Raw genomic sequence first — 16,687 nt, 5'->3', positions numbered from 1 at the left:
CTTCTTTGAGAGTCGCCACGAGTATTCAAGCGCACGAGGCCCTACAACGGAAGCAAGGCGTTGGTTGCAACGCTGCTGTCGTCGCAGCCCCGGGGTTGGTGGTCGCCGAACCCCAAGTCGTCAGCCCACGAGAGGAGGCGTTCGCCACGGGACGACCAGGGGACTGGAGGCCGGGGGCCCGGTCGCCTCTGCGATCGGGCCGAAAGTCGGAGCAACCAAGATCTACTCCGACCCTCGTCACGTGCTATAACTGCGGCCTCCGGGGCCACGTGGCGTCCGGGTGCCGCGCTCCGCGGCAGCGCGCCATGGGAGCTCGGCTGGACGACGACCGAGAGCCCAAGTCATCTCTACAATCCCCGGCAAGTCGCGGCACCTCACACGCTCGGCCTGTTTATTCGGCACACATGGGACGCCGCGTTGCGGCGGAGGAGGGCCGGTTAAGGTTCGGGGATTCGGTTCGGCGAGGGGGGTTCGGCCGGGACCAGGGAGACATTGAATGGGCGGAATTGGGGCATAGAATTGTGGCTGCTTCGGCGGGTTCGTCCGTTGTTACGGGATCTATTGATGGGGTTGAGATTAGGGTGTTAGTGGACACGGGGGCATCGGCAACTATTATATCGGACCTCATTTATAATATTCTTCCAGTCCAATGTCGTCCGCTGCTTCCAGTGGATGTGCCATTTTACGCCGCTAATGGGGGATCGTTGGGCATTATCGGTCAGGTTAGGGCGTCCATTTGCATTGGAGATATCAAATTATCGGGACCCGTTTTCGTTTCGTCTTCCTTGGCAGTTCCGTGTCTTTTGGGCACTGACTTTTTGGCTAAAATGCCCATTAAAATTCTTATCGATCAACGATGCATTGAACTGCCATCGGGTCGCCGGATTTCATTTTTGACGGGCCCTACTGACATTCGGACGGCGTGCGCTACGATACAAGCGGTGGCGACGCAGACAGTGCAAGTGCCCCCGGGTTCACAGATGTTGATTCCCCTCCGGTTGCGAAAACCATGGGTGAGGGAGGCTTCGGGACAGAGTATGCTTTTGGGTCCTTCTAACAAGGCTGTCGGGGGTCTTGATTTATCGGTGGCTCACACTTTGGTGCGGGCTGACAGGGATCCGTTTGTGATGGTTTTGAACGCGGGGTCGCGACCAGCTGTCATCCCGCAGGGCACCGTGCTGGCTCACGCGGCGCAGGTTCCTGGGGATGATGGGTTGGTTGCGCAGGTGGGCTCGAGCCCCGCGCGGAACGTTGAGCCAAGGGAAGACCTTGAGTGGGTCCATTCGTTATGTGCCGCCTCGGACGATTTGTCGGCGGCGCAGTTGGGTGCGCTGCGCGAGTTGCTCATTGAATTCTCTGATGTATTCAGTAAACATAAGTATGACATTGGGTGCACGGATTTGTTGCACCATCACATTGAAACGGGCGATGCGGCGCCGGTCAGGCTAAATCCCTTCCGACTGAGTCCCGTGGAGAAGGAACATGTTCAGTCGGCTGTTAACGATATGCTAGAAGCCGATATTATTTCACCCTCCTCTAGCCTGTGGGGAGCGCCTATTGTGCTGGTTAAGAAGCAGGACGGGTCCCTGCGATTCTGCGTTGATTTCCGTCGCCTGAATAAGATCTCTGTGGCTGACGCGTATCCGCTCCCCAGGATGGATGAGTCCCTCGATGCATTGTCTGGTGCGCGATATTTTTCGACTCTTGATTTGTTATCGGGGTTTTGGCAGTTGCCGCTCGACGAAGAGTCGAAACCTAAGACAGCATTTCGGACTCCAGGGGGGCTGTTCCAGTTTAACCGGTTACCCATGGGACTTCACTCCTCTCCAGCGACGTTTCAGCGACTTATGGAGCTGGTTTTGTCGGGCTTGCAGTGGGATACATGCTTGATTTATATGGACGATGTCATTGTTTTCAGTAAAACGTTTGAGGAACACCTCCGGCGATTGAGAGGGGTGTTCTTGCGAATGCGATCGGCTAAGTTGAAATTTAAACCGGCCAAATGTCACCTCCTTCGTAGGTCCGTTAGATACTTGGGTCACATTGTCGATTCTTCGGGGATCTCCACCGATCCCGCGAAGACGGATTGTGTCGGTTCATGGCCGACACCTACGTCCGTTTCCGACGTGCGTAGTTTCATCGGGTTTGCTTCTTATTATCGGCGGTTCGTTGAGCACTTCGCCACTATTGCAAAACCCTTGCACGCTCTAACGGCGAAAGGAGTGAAGTTCAAATGGGGACCGGAGGAGGAGGCCGCGTTTCGCTCCCTCCGGGACGCCTTGGTGGGTGCCCCACCCTTGTGTTATCCCGATTTTGCCAGTCCCTTTTTGCTGGACACGGATGCTAGCAACACGGGCATTGGGGGGGTGCTATCCCAAGTCGTTGGGGGTGTCGAAAGAGTTGTCGCCTACGGTAGTAGGGTGTTGTCTCCGGCGGAGCAGCGCTACTGTGTCACCCGTCGCGAGCTGCTTGCCATTGTTTTTTTTGTGCAGCAGTTTAGGCCATATCTGTATGGTCGTCACTTTACAGTCCGAACGGACCACGCGGCGCTACAGTATTCATTGAGGGTCGCCCAGCCCTCGGGCCAGTTGTCGCGTTGGTTGGAAGTCCTCCAGGACTATCAGTTTACGACTACGTACCGTAAGGGGTTGCGACACACGAATGCCGATTGCTTGTCGCGGTTGTTGCCTTGTGATGAATGCGCGTGTTTGTCGGGATCGGCGCGCTGTAAACCGACGCTTGCGGGGGAGATAGGGGCACTGGCTGCGACAGCGGGCGCACCGAGTGGGGATGATTCCACTGCCTCTCAGGGTCGGGACTCGCTGCTCTCGCTGTCGCTCAGCGAATGGGGCCGCCTCCAGATGGCGGACAGCTCGCTGCTAGCATTGCGCCGCAAGGTTGGGGGTCCCGAGGGGGACCAGGAGCGTACCGGCTCCTATGTACTTGAGCGGGGCGTGTTATTAAAATGGGACAGTTTGTCCCGGCGGAACGCACTCGTGGTGCCTTCCGCTGTGAGGGGGAGGGTTGTCTTGGCGGCACACGAACGCCTCTTGCACTTGGGAGTTAACAAGACGCTTGCCCTGCTTCAGCGTGACTATTACTGGCCGGGAATGGGAAGTGATGTGGTGCATATTCTGAAGGGGTGCGTTGAGTGCGCCAGGCGTAAACCACCGGCCGTGGCAGCTAATCCACCGCTGCAATCTATTCAGGTCTCGCGTACCAACGAGCTCGTGGCACTCGATATTTTGGGGCCCTTCCCAGTCACGCCGAGAGGGAATAAATATTTGTTAGTGGGGGTCGAATACTTTACCCGATGGCCTATGGCGTGGCCTCTCGCTAACCAGTCGGCAGCGGCTGTGACGGATGCCTTCGTCCAGGGCTATGTCCTGGACAAGGGGGCTCCCGAACGCCTGCTGACCGACCAAGGTAAAAAATTTTCGAGTAAATTGTTGCAAGAGGTGTGCGATCTGTTGGGTACCAAGAAGGTGCGTACCTCCCCGTACCACCCGCAGACTGACGGGATGGTGGAGAGACTCCGCAAAACCTTGACTTCCATGCTGTGCCAGCAGGTGTGCGAGGCACATGTAGATTGGGACCTGCAGGTCCCGGGAGTCCTTGCCGCGTATAGAATGGCCCCCCATGCAGCTACGGGGTTTTCCCCATTCTATTGGATGTACGGTCGGGAAGCTGACCCGCCAATAGAAACGCAACTTGGCCTGTCCGCTCCACGAACTAATTCTAATTTGGCAGAACATATTAAGTTTAATATTCATAAGCTGACAGAGGCGAGGGAGGCCGCACGGCTTAATTCGCGGGCTCGCCAAATTGCTAATGAACGGTTGCGGGCACGGAAGGTGTCCATGCACGAATGGAAACCAGGTGACAGGGCCTGGCTGCATTGCCCTCAGGCACCCTTGGCTACGTCGCCTAAATTGTTGAGACCGTGGAGGGGACCCGTGGAGGTCGTGCGCGTTGCACGGCCCCAGTGCGTTCAGATAAAGTGGGGAAAGCGCCGGTGGTACGTTCACCCCTCCCGACTGAAACCGTTCTCGCCTCCATATGGCCTCCCCTTGTGTCGTGATGGCCGGGCGTGTGACGTGACCGGCGACCCAGAGGGGGAAATGTCTCTGCCTGATCCACACGTATTGTCGCCTGATCTGCTCCCAGGTGTCTCGGAACTGACAGCTGCCGATCACCGGCGGCCGGATCTCCGCGGCGGGGCCGGCCCTTTCAGGCCCGTTCCGCGCCGTCTGGAGCGGCCGGAACCGCCGGACGGTCGTCAGTGTCCCGCCCCATACGATGGACCAGCCAGACGGACTCGCGCCAGGTCGTGCTACTTTGCATGACCTGCCTCGTGAGGAGTCGGGGCAGCTGGAGCGCCTCGTCACTGCGTGTAGTCGCAGGGACGTGGGGCGCGTTCGTTTCGTATTTGCTCGTATCGTGTTATTGTTGACTTTTCGCGTTCATTGTCAATCTGTACATAGTTATTCTTGTTGTTGTTGTTGTTGTGTTATGTTACGGGGCACACTCGGGGGGTTATGGGGTTTTTTTTTGTTGGTTGTCGTTTTATCGTCGTGGTTGGTTGTTGTTAGCAGCCGGGCCGGCTGCGAGCTATGTGGGAGGGGGTGATGTAGTGGTGATACGCGCTGGGTGTATATGTCGTGTGCCAGCGCGTATGTACGGGTGTGTGTGTGGTGACGCGCGCTGACGGGGAGGAGCAGGCGTCAGTGCGCGGGTGGGGGTAGTGCTGCTGATTGGCTGTGTGCCGGTGACGCGCCCAGAGGGAGTGATCGGGTAGCAGCGCGGTGTGATTGGTCGGAGAGTGGAAACACGCGCTGAGCGGAACCGGATCGTGGGGATAGCGCGTGGGGATTGGGTAACGGAGGAGCGGTGCCGACGTTGAGGTCCGCATCCGCTCCGTCTCCCGGGAAGAAGGGGTATATAAGGTGATGCACAGAGGAGCAAGGGGCAGAAGTGGAACCATCTAAGAATGAAGACGAAGGTGTAGAGATAGAGCCCGGAGAGGAGAGTAATGGAGAGTAGAAGAGAGTAAGGTATAGTGTGTAGCCAGCGAGATAGAACGGTCTACACGAGCTGAGTAATGTATAGAGTGTAGCCAGCGAGATAGAAAGGTCTACACGAGCTGAGTAATGTATAGTGTGTAGCCAGCGAGATAGAACGGTCTGCACGAGCCGAGTATGCATACGGTGTAGACAGCGAGAGAGAACGGTCTGCACGAGCCGAGTATGCATACGGTGTAGCCAGCGAGAGAGAACGGTCTGCACGAGCCGAGTATGCATACGGTGTAGCCAGCGAGAGAGAACGGTCTGCACGAGCCGAGTATGCATACGGTGTAGCCAGCGAGAGAGAGGCAAAGTCTACACGAGGCGAGAGAGGAGAGTGTAGCAGAGGCGCAGAGTCTACACGAGGCGAGAGAGGAGTGTAGCCGAGGCGCGGAGTCTACACGAGGCACAGAGAGCCGGCAGCACCGAATCCTGAGTCAAGAGAAGTGCGGTGTGAAGAAGAGAGGCCACGCGTTGTATTGTTACAAGTCAAGATTTAATAAAAGAAGTGTGTTCCCGTCAAGGAGTTTCCTGCCGTCATTTTCCAATACTTCACAAGCAATAACATCTCCTGGACTACATAGTGACGGAACAGCGGATGCGGGCCCATGTCCTTGATACCAGGATTTACCGTGGAGCTGATCTGGTCACTGACCATCGACTTATCATCTGTAAGATGCGCCTGACATTCTTCCATTCCGGTGGTGCGTGTACACCCAGGACCCCATTCAAACCCATAGTGGCATGGTCTCAGCTAGCTGACGAAAGTTGCTAGCGAGAATTTTATCATCGCTTGCGGCTGGGATTGGCATCGTCCCCCACTCCTCCTGATGTCTAGGGGAAAAGGGCGAGGTTTAGGACTGTGGCTCATGCAGCTGCAGTGGTTGCTTTGGGTACACGGTCCAGACCTCCCCAGAGACCCTGGCTGACAGAGGAGGTGTTCAGGCTGGTTGAGAAAAAGCGACAGGCCCACTCTCATCGTCTACAGCGTCCCATGTGAAAGAAGGAGGAGGATTACCCCAGCCTTCGCTCGGAGGTTCGGAGAGCCGTGAGGCGCTGCAAGGATGGGTTGTGATCGCGGGTTGCTGAGGAGATGGAGTCTGCCTCAATGGCCCGCGATCACAAATCACTCTTTAACTCCATCAAAAGAGTAACTTGCAGCGCCACACCTATTACCATAATTTGGGGAAAGAATGGTGATCCAATCTCCGAGCCCCAGGAACAGGTTTGCAGATTTGCTGAGAATTTCTGTGAGGTCTTGGGGGAGAGGAAATCCTGCAGCCTGGAAAACAGCATGGGGATAAGTGGGGATGACCCTGCAGAGGCTGCGGTGCCTCAAATATTGGAAGAAGTAGTCACCCCCTGTGAGTGGCTGGCTGAGGTGTCATCTGTTGAGGAAGTACTGAATGCGATCCAGAGTCTGAGACCAGGAAGGCACCAGGCAGAGATGATTTCCCAAGCAAAATGCTGAGGGAGGGTGGCGTTTGTGCACAGACTGCCCTACATGATATCATAACAACAGTCTGGACCATTGGACAGGTTCCGCAGGATTGGAAGGATGCCCTGGTGGTCCCCCTCTTTAAGAAGGGGGACCGCACAGACTGTAACAACTACAAGGGCATCTCACTCCTCAGTGTGCCGGGAAAGATCCTGGCAAGAATTAATTATTCAACATCGCCTTGCCAGGCACGCTGAGGAGAGGCTTGCAGAGCCCCAATGCGGTTTCAGGAAAGGGCGGTCCTGCACAGATGCCATATTTTCTGTCCGTCTGCTACAGCAGAGGTGTAGGGAATTCCAACAACACCTACATGTCTGCTTTCTTGACCTGGTCAAGGCCTATGATACCATCAGTAGGCCTGGGCTTTGGGTTGTTCTTCGTGCTTTCAGAGTCCCTGACCCTCTGCTCACGATCATTAAGGACCTTCATGATGGTGAGCGGGCCTGGGTAAAACTACGTGGTCGGGAGTCGGAGCCATTCCCTGTTCACCTTGCGGTGCGACAGGGATTTCCTCTGGCTCCCACATTATTTAACATATTTTTTGACCACGTAGTTTGTGAAGCCTTCAATAGCTGTACTGGAGGAATTTCCATCTGGTACAGACACAATGGGAGACTGATCGATGCCCAGGTGTGGTCAAGGGATGGCTCCCTATTGCTCAACCATGTTATATATGCTGATGATCTGGTAATTGCTGCTCACTCAGAGGAGGAGTTGGAGGCGCTGTTGCTGAAACTGGAGCTTGCCACTAAGAGGTGGGGCCTTACCATCAGTCCCACCAAAACTAAGCACCTGCCTGGGGATTTTGTACCATCGGACACTCCACTCCCAATTGGTGATGCGGCAGTTGTGGAGAGAGTGGAAGGTTTTCCATACCTGGTCAGTGTGCTCATGACCGGCTCCGGTTTGACAGCGGAGGTCTCACTCCGAATCAGTCGAGCGACATTATCTTTTCATCGGTTGTGTAATGCTGTGTGGAAGCTACCTGGTCTATCACTCCGCACGAAGCTTCAGATCTTCTCGGCCACAGTCATTCCCTCCCTTCTCTACGCTTGCGAAATGTGGACCCCGCTAATGGAACATCTTCGCCGGTTAGAAACATTTAAGCTGGCTTGCCTACGATCCATTCTGAGTTTAAGCAGGCTGGATTGTGTGAGGAACTCACAAATCCTTGAAAGATCTGGACAAAGTCCCATCAGTGAGCTCCTATGGCAGGCAAGGCTGCGTTGGCTGGGTCATGTAGCCCGCATGCCCAGCCACCGCATGCCTAAACAGCTTTTGTTCGGCCGGATCGAGGGGGCTAAATGGGCGCGGCACGGGCTAGAGAAAAGATGGAGTGATGTGGTACAGGAGGACGTGGAGTTGAGTGGACTTGCCGATGACTGGTTACAGCGGTGTCAAGATCGGCCTCTGTGGAGGAGGCTCGTGAAGGATGCCACTGGGAAGTTGGAGGCAGTCGCCCTCCAACAACAACGGAGGGCGGAGGAGCGACACTCACAACAACAAGCAGAGTGCCGAGTGACTAAAGCACAGCAAGTTGGCACAGTAGGGGGCACAGGTGGTGCTTCGGCCAGTCATCTCAGTCAGTCGACCCGTAGCACCTGGGTCTGCCCCGTGACCTGCCAGCGGGCGTTCGACACTTGGTTGCCTTAACGTGCACATAGCCTGGCATAAGCGTCGTGGTGACGTCACCGCCACTTAGTGGCGATTGGTGGTTGTTGTTGTGTATGTATGGGGAGCGGTGGCGCAGTGGTCAGGGCACTGCGCTACCAACCCCGCAACCCAAGTTCGATTCTTGCTCACTACCAATAACAGCGGCTAATATTTGGACTGTTCCTAGGCCTCTCGTAGGTCGACTGAGCCTTAAATGAGTAACTGGTGCGGTGTGTAAACAAGCGCTGGGGAGACAAATGCTGCCAGGCGTAGTATTGGCCACCGACTCCTTAATGTGCCATGTCGACCTTCATAGGTGCTGGCTAAGAGCACTTGCCCCAACAGTCTGTTAAAGGGTATGCAGGAGATCTTTGATGTAGTGGTTGTTAGTGCACTGAACTGCAATCCCAGTGATCTAAGTTCAATTGTTATCTGAACCTGTCCTCGGCACCGCCTAGATCAACCCAACCTTAAATTAAATAAACACACATCAGCGCTGGGCAGTACAACACCATTAAGGCTTGCATGTGCTAAGCTGGTATTAACAGGTGCCAGCTAACACCAATTTCCGTAATGATTTGTAAGGCGAAAATGAGGATCTTTGTCTTTGTGTGTTCATATAAAATAGAGCCAAAGATGGCAGTGGTATAGATTCAATTCCTGACGATGTTGAACACTATTGAAGCCTGCTTTGAATATCTCCTAGGTGGACTCCGCTCATACTTTTAATATTGTGTTGATTATTTATCCTGTAAAGCAAGTGTTTGGAACCTTTTCCTTACTGAGGGCCAAATAGGATTTTCAGCAACCTTTGGTGGGGCACAACTTAACATACACCTCAGTCAGTCCTGTGATTGCATGATGCACTAGCAGTAACATAAGGGACTGAATGCACTAAATTTAGAAATACAGTGTTGCCATGATTTTACCATAATGTTCTTCTCTAGTACCAGATAAGTGCAACTAAAATGCTTGCAGTGATGGGTGGACATTGTTTACCAGACATTTTGTGGTGGTTGGTCTCATGTGGCTACAGGCCATGTCTTCTCCACCGCTGCAGTTCAATCAAGTGACTCAAGGCCTCTCTTTCAGAATTGGGATGTTCGGCCAGTTTGAGTTTATTCTATAAGTACATGGGTGTGGTGTTATCCACTTGGCACTGGCAGAGAAAAAGGCGTTTGGGCGTACGTAGGTTCGACCCTTACCACTCCTTCTCACGTGCCACATCGACCTTGGGTGCTCGCGAACAGCAAGTTATAAAGAGAGTATTTTTGTCATTGTGTGTGTACATACTAGAGTCTTAAGTCTTCATGTAAGCAAATGTTTTTTAACAGCTACTGCTGATGTTGTTGTCGAGAGGGACCCAATTACAGGTAGTTTGTCAGTGTTAAGAAATGACGGCTGTGAAAAATGGTAATTGCAAGATGTTGTCCTGCAAAAAGGAAAAATGAGATCATCTAGTTTAGATGAAGTGTAATGAAAGTGATGGATACATTGATATAGAACAATAATATATCAGTAGTAAATAATTAAAGGAAATGTTCGGGGTTTAAGGCGCGCTATTCATTCAGGATGGTCATTACTGCCAAGCACAACCAATATTACATGCAGAAAGTGTATTTATTTTTCGTATAAGGTAGAACTGGGAGATTTCTATAGGAATCATTCTTTCTTGATGGATGATTCCTGCAGGAATGATGCTTATTTTGCAGGTCATTTCCAAGTAAAAATTTCCCTTGATTTGATTAGCATTCTAACAGGAACTCTGCTATGGCACTTTCGTGCAATAGAATGCGCGGTTGGAATGTCAGCCTGACCGCCCTGAATTGGTCAAAAATGTATTACCTACACCCCATGGGGTCTTACCCCAGGTAATGCGTGGCAGGGATGCATGGAGCAGCTACCTTTATATGAAGCCATGGCTTTACAATAAGATGACCCATGCATCTCGGCCACGCATGGGCCAACCTCCGTGAGGCCGTGCTGGCCCCATGGGCCCTGTTTCATTTCTTTGCCCGAATTCCATGAAGGGGTCCCCAATGCCCTTCCTCCCCAACATTCTACGATTCTGCTGATCCTAGAATTCCGTGAAAATCTGTGTTTCAAATAAAAACATGAAATCACAATTTTTGGCTAGGAATTGAGAATTTTCTCAACTCTAATACGCATATACATCACATACCACATACACATCATCTCATCATATATCCCAAATTAATGCCTTGCAGCATATTATTAATGTGGAAAATCTACAAGCAAAACACAAGCGATTGCTTTTGTAACCATTGTGATTATGGATCACATTGATGTCTTCAATTCTCAAACTTACATGGCTGTGTTGTGACCAGCAGATATCAGGTCAGAGATTGGTTTCGCTAACCCAAACGTGCGGATGTTCGAGTTTTTTCGCCACGTATATGTTGAATTTTTTCTGGCATTCTAATTTCCTGCATTTGTATGTAGAAATGTCCAAATGTAAGGCCCTCTCGAAAACGAGTCTTGAGGCTGAGGCTTGACTGGATAAGCAAACAGCATTGCTATCTTCATAAAATGCCAAATTAAAATGCGTTTACAAATGTGCGTAAATTGGTCACCTACAAATTCACTCCACATGCACATTCAAACATTTGTCATTTGGAAACCTAATTCAGGAAGTCCCAAATGATGGTGACCCTATGACATTGACTGATGGCCATTACTATGGAATTGATGCAGGAATTGGATTTTGAATTTGCAAAATGGAGGTCATTTGGCTAAAGTGATGAATCAATGTAATTTCTTACGTATGTTTGCCCAAAATGTAAAGGCCTCATATTTGGCAATCTTTATTTACATAATGGGATTCAAAATGAAGATTTATTGTGGAATATCTGCTCAACACATACATTTCAAAATGCATTACTCCAGCAATGTTCAAGACAGTGAAAATAATATACCTAGATCTTAGATGTTACGTCAAAGTATATCTCTGCTGAGATGAGCATGGGGCCATACTCATGCCTGTTGGTGGCTGAACCAATAGTGCAAATTCCACTTCCTTGAAACAGGGTCCAGTATTTTCATAGAACATATGACCAGATCTCATACTTCACGTTATACCTGGACATATACATGGTCAAGTTAAAAGATGGTGTTATTTTCACTCCCCCCCCCCCCGCCACCATTTTATCCCGTCTGCTATGGCGTAATGTGATCATGAATCCAGTTGGCTCTCTTGCAGTGCCGCACGACCGTCCATGTGTAGAGGAGTAGAGGAGAGTGGTGGCGTCGTGTGCGCTGTCCGGTGCGATGACATCACGGGACGTGGGGTCGCACGCGCTGGGCAGTGCACGTGACGTCACGTCTCCTAGGGTATTTAAGGGATACCCCGTGACGTAAGCGGGGTCACTGTGGGAACAGGGAAAGTAAACAGGGTGAAGAGGGAACCAGGGATAGAGAGAGGTGTCGAATAGGGAGTCTGGGGAGAAGCCGGTGGTAGCCGTAGAGGTGCTTCTCTCTCCGCTCGGTGGAGTCGGCAGACTCCACGATCCGACACGAGAGAGAGAGACTGGAGCTAGCCGGCAGGGACCCGAACTCAGAGTAGGACCCCTAGCCCCTGGGAGTTGTGTACCCTGTGTAGTATTGATACACTTTAATAAACCCTGGCGAAAGCCCCTAACTTACCTCCGTCTCCGAGTACGTACGTCGGGAACTACTCAACACATGGAAGGAGACATCGCAGAGCTGCTGCTGACATCCCTTCCATTGACCTCTGGTCCACACGGTAGAGGGCAGAATTTTTCCAGCCGCTCTGCAATTGATCGGAATGTTCACCGCGTGATACGCAAACTGATATTTTAATTCTCAGAGCTGGAATTTTTGCCAAATTAAGTTCAAAACCAAACGTATTAAGATTGGTCTTTGTGCAGTCATTGGTTACCGGGTTGATGCTTGCCAAACTCACTCCACACGAGAACCCATTTTAAGCACTCATTGCTGTCAGGATTCGATAAGGTAGCATTTGTTAATGATGCCAGTGGTACAATAGCACTTTCAGGCAGAGTTCTAGCAAGCACTTGCCAAAGTCATCCCTAAAATTGTATTTGAGGACGAAGGGGGGGTGCGCCCCGGTTAAATGGAGTTAGATTGATTTGGACGGTGATTTTGTGTGCCATTGTCCATGCGCCCACATGCCTCTGCATGAGCTCAGGATGCCCTGCAGACCCTGGCAGAGAATGCCAGGTTCGGCGAGAGTGATGGACGGGCCCTGGCCTTCACACGGGCAGCATGTGTCCTCAAATCACTGCCAAGCCCCCTGAGCAGCGTGCGGGACCTGGACGGGCTGCCGGGAGTGGGCGAGCACTCGCGCGCCGTCATCAAGGTAAGGATAGGATGCGGTGAGTAGAGGTTGGGCGGCCGACTGACTCGGGGAAGGGGGGAGGCTAATGCCCACGTCAGCACACCGAACTGGCAATGCTGAGAGACTGGGTTCGAACCTTGGTCCCTTAGCCATTTATAATTAAAGCACACTTCCAAGTTAATCAAGTGTTCTAGGCAAAGGTGGCAGTAGCTGTGTGGTAGTAACTCAATATAATTGGTCAGGTGGCTTAGGGGCTGGTGTGCATTGGGCCAGCAATGCTGAGGTTTGTGGGTTCACATCCCGGTTTCAGCCACTCCTATGAATGGTGATCTCATCTCAGAAACCAATTAAAAAATAGACCGTTGTGTTGTAATTTCTAAAAACACATTTTTGAATATTGCTGATTTGGATGCTAATATTTTGGTTGGATTTCCATGCAATAAATTGTTAAACAGTCTTGAGTGACAAAAACGTACGTGAAAAGTAATGCACAAATCTGGTTTCCTCTCACATGTAAATTGGCCAATAACACCTTACTATGTAGCACATCACTGAGCTTGGTCAATTATTGGTGCCGGCTCAGTGGGTGATTGTCTTCCTATTTGTGGTTCCTCGCGTTATTCTGTCTTTGAGAGTGAGTGAATATTGTGCGTGTTACAAGTTGAATTATTATTCTGCTACTATGCAATGGTCATAACAAAATAATCTCGTGCTCCTGGTAAAATTTAGTCTGACCAAGAAGTAATGTTTACTGCGAAAGCTAGTAGGTTTCATTGGCAGTAATTGGACGGTTGCAAGTTAATATCTTAGTTGGGCGTTGACTCAGACCATGATCCCACCAATGCCAATAAAACTATTGCTACCTTTTAGGAAGTCAATAATGGTAATCTGAGACCCATCTTGGCACCCTCCTTAGGAATTCAGGATTCACACCGCTGACTCAGATCCACCACAGCCACCACAGCCCCACGTTCAACTGAGTGTGGGGTTAATTTTTTTATTTCAATGCCATGAATTGACCAGTTGAGGGCAACATATTACTGATATCCTATTGGTAGGTTAATACTGAACTGTATTCGAGATTGGTGCCAAAAATTAAGAGTTCATCATTCTAAGCGGGACATTTCTATTAATTTATTGTTCGTCATTTTCCAAACAGATGGTTAGGTTTGGATCCCAGAAATGCCTTTAAGCGGTAAACAAGATTCCACAACTTTCCCGGTGACTGCAAAAAAGGCAAAAGCCCTAAATGCACCACGTGGGTACTTTCAGTGAAGCCAGCTTTAGGCAGCCACCCGTTCTGTGCAGCCAAGATAAAGAAAAATCATTGCTGGCATACAACAATGTGATGGTCATCCAATCTCAGTGTTTTATGTTTTTTCATATATATGTAATAGGTGGAAGGTAAAGGGTTTATTTTTGCCATCGATTCTTGTTGTACTTTCGGCAATAAACGTACCATTAAATTTCATCAAGACACAGAAATAAAAAAAGAAACATCTATCACGAAAACCATAACAAACACATGTAGACTAAGTGCTTCACTGCTGAAAGTGGATTTGCAGTCATGCGGTAAAAGTTACAGATAAAAGTCATCCTTGGACACATGGCAGGCGATCCACTACTCCATGCTCACCAGATAGGGGAGCAAAGGGGAAAAGTAGGCGAACCCACACGTCACCACACGTCACAGTAGGTCCATTCTCGAGATGGCAATACAGACAGGTACTGAACTGAATATATCCAGTTTGTGGGTATGATTTGGAATTTGCCAGCCGCCTGCAGTGTAGATACTTGTCCTGTCTCGTTTATTGGGAAACAGCTTAACAATAAATATATACGTAAATATGCAGTAGATGGGTATTATTGTTGTGTTTCGGGTCACTGGTCTTCTGGAATTTGTTTTCAAGCCTTCTTCAAGAAAAATAAAATTTCTGAACAAGACCAGTCAGCTGAATTTTTACAGGAGTTAAAAAAAGGTGATACTATTTTTAATTAACCCCTAATTCATTTGACCATTTAATGGAAGCAGTAACTTGATGCCGTGCTGAATACGTCCTTGTTAACATTTGACCAATATGATCAACACTTACGATGGGGACATGCAGGACAAGAGCATAACCAAGCATGTGGTGGAAAAGCAATAAAGCTGCTGTGATTTATGCAGTAGCTCTCATAGTGTTGCATATGATTATTAAAGATGTCTTGTTTAATTGGTCTCTCGATGTGGGCCACTGTTTGTCATGTAATAGGTGTACACTCGAAGTCAGAGTGCTTTCCATGCTCAATTCAGTGGAGCTGTGTTCATTTTATTGGTAGATCTGATCCATCATCACCAACCAGGATCACTCCACTACTGGATTGAGGACTTTTCAAACCATTGCCATATCTCAAGAGTTCTGAAATGCAACGCTCCAGCCACCACCTGCATCCCCCAGCTGATATTTCATTGATCCATCTCCACAGCGAAGACATTCACAGAAAATTCAGCATTTCTCGAGTGGAGGAATAGTCTTTCTGTAGGACAACCGCTGTTGAATTGGCTCCCAACAAGGAATTGAACTTGCAACCTTCCGATTGAGAGGCTGGCACTCTAACGACAGCGCCACCCAGGCTGGATCTTTTCTTGTTACCGTAAATAATTAATCTGAGGGTTCTGCGTTGCACAGTTTGAGTTGGACTACAGTATTGAACAGAAAAGTGAGTCGAGGGGTGAAAATAGTACAAGCTTGGTGAGAGTAAGAAAAGAAAGGACCCGAGAGGTTATTCGAATTCAAATAATCGGTTTGCAGTGTGGAAAGTTAAAAGCACCGATGTTGGGGTTGGCAGGTGGAAAGCGGAGAAATGAGAGAGGAATGAAGATGGAAAGGGTTTGCTTCCTACTCTCATTCGCCCAAAATGCTAATTCTGGATCCACCTCTGAGTCAAACACATTGGCCAAGAAATAACCATAATAGAGATTATCTATAATTCATGGCAATACAGTGCAATGCCAATGTAACAATTGCTTTTAACTCTGCGGGTGGTCATATTGCTGCATTTTCAGCATTACCGACCTCCCCTTGTCAGATAAAGAACAGGAGAGAAAAAAACTACCCGTTGCAACAGCACAACACAGAACGAAATTGGTCATTCTTTGTCGAATTTTTTCGTGATAGATTTCATCGCTATTTTTCTTAAAATGGTACATTTCTAAAAGAAGTGAATGCAGAGATATTTGTTTTTATTGCAACAAACAATGGTGGTGAAAATGTAACGTGAAATTGAAGAGAATTTTATTTTAAACGCTCGCGCACGGGCGACTAAAGAAAAGCAAAACCAAACTAATCAAAGCTCCTTGGCGCTTTCTCCATAGCTGGAGATGCATACTTTTCGTTATAACCTTTAACTATATTCATTCTGATTTAGTCTTGAATGTACAGGCATCCCTTGTTATACAGCAACTCATTATATGGAATTTCGCTATAACGTAACTTATAAATTAGAGAACATGTTCCGTGTACGCTCTATTAAATTAGCATTTACGCATTTTTTTTATGCTCGAAATTATAGAAAGATGCACGGTCTGTCATTTCTCCCTGTCTCCATTTTTTGCCGCTCCAGGTCATATGCGTGGCGTGCTTTTCGTACTGTACCGATTCCCCATGCTCTTTGTGCTGCCTAAGCTGAAGCTTGTTTTTGGTGCACTCCTTTGTGCTCATCACACCTGGCACCGTACTGTGTAGCACAGTGCCACGTGCGAACCTCCAACCTCACACAGTGATCACCACAGTTCGTGGATAGTACTGAGTAGCATTTGTTTTTTTATTTCGTTACTTATTTTGACTACGAATATTTCATTCTGAAATTTTGTTAGTTTGCCATTAAAAATGTGCTTTAAAAAGGTTTTCTACTTCCATGAGTGTGATTTTATTACATCTTAGAGCTGAAATGTTTTCCGTAGGAACGCACCTCCAATTATATAATGGGAATCAATAAGAAAATAGGTTTCGATAAACAGAATTTCACTTTACGACAACTTTTCACGAATGTATCTGTTCCATAATAATGTCGAGGGATGCCCGCACTTTCTCTTTAATATTCAGGTCACGTTATGAGCAGGAAAATAAACAAATGTTTCATTTTTGTTCATTA

At 49.3% G+C, this 16,687-nt stretch overlaps 1 protein-coding gene across 4 annotated transcripts in view; it reads left to right on the top strand.

Moving 5' to 3' along the window:
* The window catches only part of LOC144931558 (DNA-directed DNA/RNA polymerase mu-like), a 111,454-nt gene that overhangs the window by 11,487 nt on the left and 83,280 nt on the right, over positions 1-16,687 (top strand). For all 4 annotated transcript variants that reach the window (XR_013636578.1, XM_078855530.1, XM_078855529.1 and 1 more), the window contains exon 4: positions 12,404-12,574. Coding sequence is in view for 3 of the 4 variants with exons in the window: in XM_078855530.1 (XP_078711656.1) it covers positions 12,404-12,574 (171 nt within the window). In the remaining variant the exon portion in view is untranslated. The remainder of the gene's footprint in view (positions 1-12,403; positions 12,575-16,687) is intronic.

Source organism: Lampetra fluviatilis, chromosome 4 (assembly GCF_964198595.1).
Source record: "Lampetra fluviatilis chromosome 4, kcLamFluv1.1, whole genome shotgun sequence".
Classification (NCBI taxonomy): Eukaryota; Metazoa; Chordata; class Hyperoartia; order Petromyzontiformes; family Petromyzontidae; genus Lampetra; species Lampetra fluviatilis.
This window is presented reverse-complemented; position numbering and strand designations above follow the sequence as displayed.